We start from the raw sequence: 2,500 nt of genomic DNA on the forward strand, positions 1-2,500 counted from the left end.
TATATATATTGTTTTTGCCTTGAACTGAATCCATGGTCCTATCTTTTGTTTAAATTGAGTATGTGGTCAAAGTCACAGAGAGAACAATCAGTCATTGCTCTCGAATGTTACATAGCTTGTTACATTTCCCAGAGGAACAGTCCCCAGCAGTGAAGCTACATGTGTAATCATGAGCATGTGTTACTTTCTCAATATAAGTATGGACATACCGTGTTTTATTGCACTTCTTCACTTTATTGGGCTTCATGGATGTTGCTTTTTTTGTAAATTGAGGGCAAGACTTCTCACCAACAAAAATATTATGACTCACTTTATTGTTATATTGGCTTTATTGTGGTGGTCTGGAACCAAACTTGCAATATCTCTGAGCTATTCCTGAGATATTGCTCTAAAATGGTTTGTGTGTTTGTGTGGTGGAAAGTCAGACAATCCAGGGCTCAAATCCCAGTTTACCACTCAATAGCTATGTGAGCCTTAATTTTACATCTGTAATTTGGGATAATAACACCTGCCCTATAGAGCTGTTGTAAGAATTAAATGAGATAATGTGGGTAAATAATTTGGTACATCATAGGTACTAATTATTATTGTATATACTAATCCCTGAGAGCCATGAAAAGGACAAATGGTTACAGAGGCACTCACCACTGGATGTTACTCACCCAGGCAAGCAGGTGCCTGCCATTTGGCATCACAAGCAAAGGGACTTTGACCAGTAAAGCTTTAGAGTAGCAAATGCCATGGAAATAATTGCATAGTTATGTAGAGAATTACCTCCAGCCAAGAGCACCTGCATACAACATCCAGGAGCACAAGTAAAGTTTAGAACAAAACAGCAACACCAGAGATTTACATTGTTTTTTTTCCTTGCAAAATAAGACTCCAGGAAGAGCAAAGGAGATTTATAGATTAAACTGCCAACTTTTCAGAAGAAAGGCAATATGTCAATCAATCATGTATCAGATGCATGTCTATACTTATGTGCCTGTAGTCTATAGCTTAACTCTCACTAGACATCTCTTGACAGAGCTCTCTTGCTGTCACACATTGAAGTTATAAAAGCCCAATATAATGACTCTTTGTAATTGTCTTATTTTATTTTCACCTGCAAAAGCTCCTTGGCAGATCCTCGCCTATCCACATCCATCTCAAGACAGCGATTTAAAAAGTCACGGAATACAGCCGACAGTCTTTCTGGATTCTGGAGCTCTGGGGTTCCATTAGTAGCTATCAGATATAATGCCTATAGAAAAAATTAGAAAAATCTATTCAGCACATACATATTAGGATTACGAGCTGGCATAGAAGGTACAAATCCAGTTTCTTCTGGTTTATACAGTAGATCTTAAAAATTATTGTATACATAATGGCATTGACATATATTTCAAAGTTTATATAACATTTAGAAATTATTACTCTTGGCAGTAACTAAGGTGACAGTGAGATGCCCTATCCCCCCAAAATTGGAAATAATGTTATGAGGTTGTTCTGTGAAAGTTAAACCAGTAAAAATCCTTATACTATAATGAATGTGTGATGAACCAGCTAGAAAATTAAACCAAGAATTGCCTGTGAATCTGTGACTCTAAAGAGTTGGGAAACACATATACATCCCATCATGTTGACCTGAGTATATATAACCTCTGGAAGGCATGGTTGCAAAGGTGATTGTAATTTATTAAGTGTTTATCTGGTTTAAAGAATATTTGTGAACAGCCCAGGGATGAACAGAGTCCAGTATAGAATTAGAGAAGTACAAAAAGAACCAGAAGATGGCAGTGCCTGGATGAGGGGTAACCTCTGGGGCCTAAAAACTCAAATACTTTTGTACTGTGGCAAATGTATGTCTAAAGATTTTAATTAAAATCCCCCTGAAGGTCTACCTATGAGAAAAACTGACATTATTAGTCCTGGAACCAGACAGTTATGTATCCTGCTATAAAATAATAAGTTGCAAATAATACTGAAATCACTGTTGTGTAAGGCTATCAGTGAGAGATATCTATATATTCATGGTTTGTTGATGAAACCAAAGACTCCAGGCAGAGAGTCAGACCCAAGACCATGATTAAGTCACAAAGCCCATCATTCAAAGGCTCTTGACAACCAAAAAAACTGGTGATTCATTGTTATCCTCTAAGCAAATAATTCTAGGGCATTAAGTATGCATCAGGTATTATATTAGACATTCGATATTGAAAGATGAATAGAGAATGTCCTATATTCAAAGGCCACACACAATTTAATAAGGGAGAGAGACATAGAGAGATTCAATACAGTGAGATAAGACCTAAGCAAGGAACTTAGCAAGTGTTAAGTAAACACAAGGATAAAGCAATTTACACCAGAGCTCAGAGAAAACTTCACATAGGAGGTTGGCATCAGAACAGCATCTTGAAGGTTAAGTAGGAGTTTTCCTGCAGGTATTGCCACCAGGGTTATCCTGCCTATGCAACCATTCCCCTAAATACTATGAAGACATGTTACCTCCTGAACTTGC

The 2,500-nt window shown here is 37.1% G+C and overlaps 1 protein-coding gene across 6 annotated transcripts in view; it reads right to left on the reverse strand.

The window, feature by feature from the left end:
- The window catches only part of PAK3 (p21 (RAC1) activated kinase 3), a 361,927-nt gene that overhangs the window by 2,962 nt on the left and 356,465 nt on the right, over positions 1-2,500 (reverse strand). For all 6 annotated transcript variants that reach the window (XM_006082231.3, XM_023756794.1, XM_023756800.1 and 3 more), the window contains one exon: positions 1,106-1,243. In XM_006082231.3, coding sequence (XP_006082293.1) covers positions 1,106-1,243 — 138 coding nt within the window. The remainder of the gene's footprint in view (positions 1-1,105; positions 1,244-2,500) is intronic.

This window comes from Myotis lucifugus, unplaced genomic scaffold (genome assembly GCF_000147115.1).
Source record: "Myotis lucifugus unplaced genomic scaffold, Myoluc2.0 scaffold_2, whole genome shotgun sequence".
Lineage (NCBI taxonomy): Eukaryota > Metazoa > Chordata > Mammalia > Chiroptera > Vespertilionidae > Myotis > Myotis lucifugus.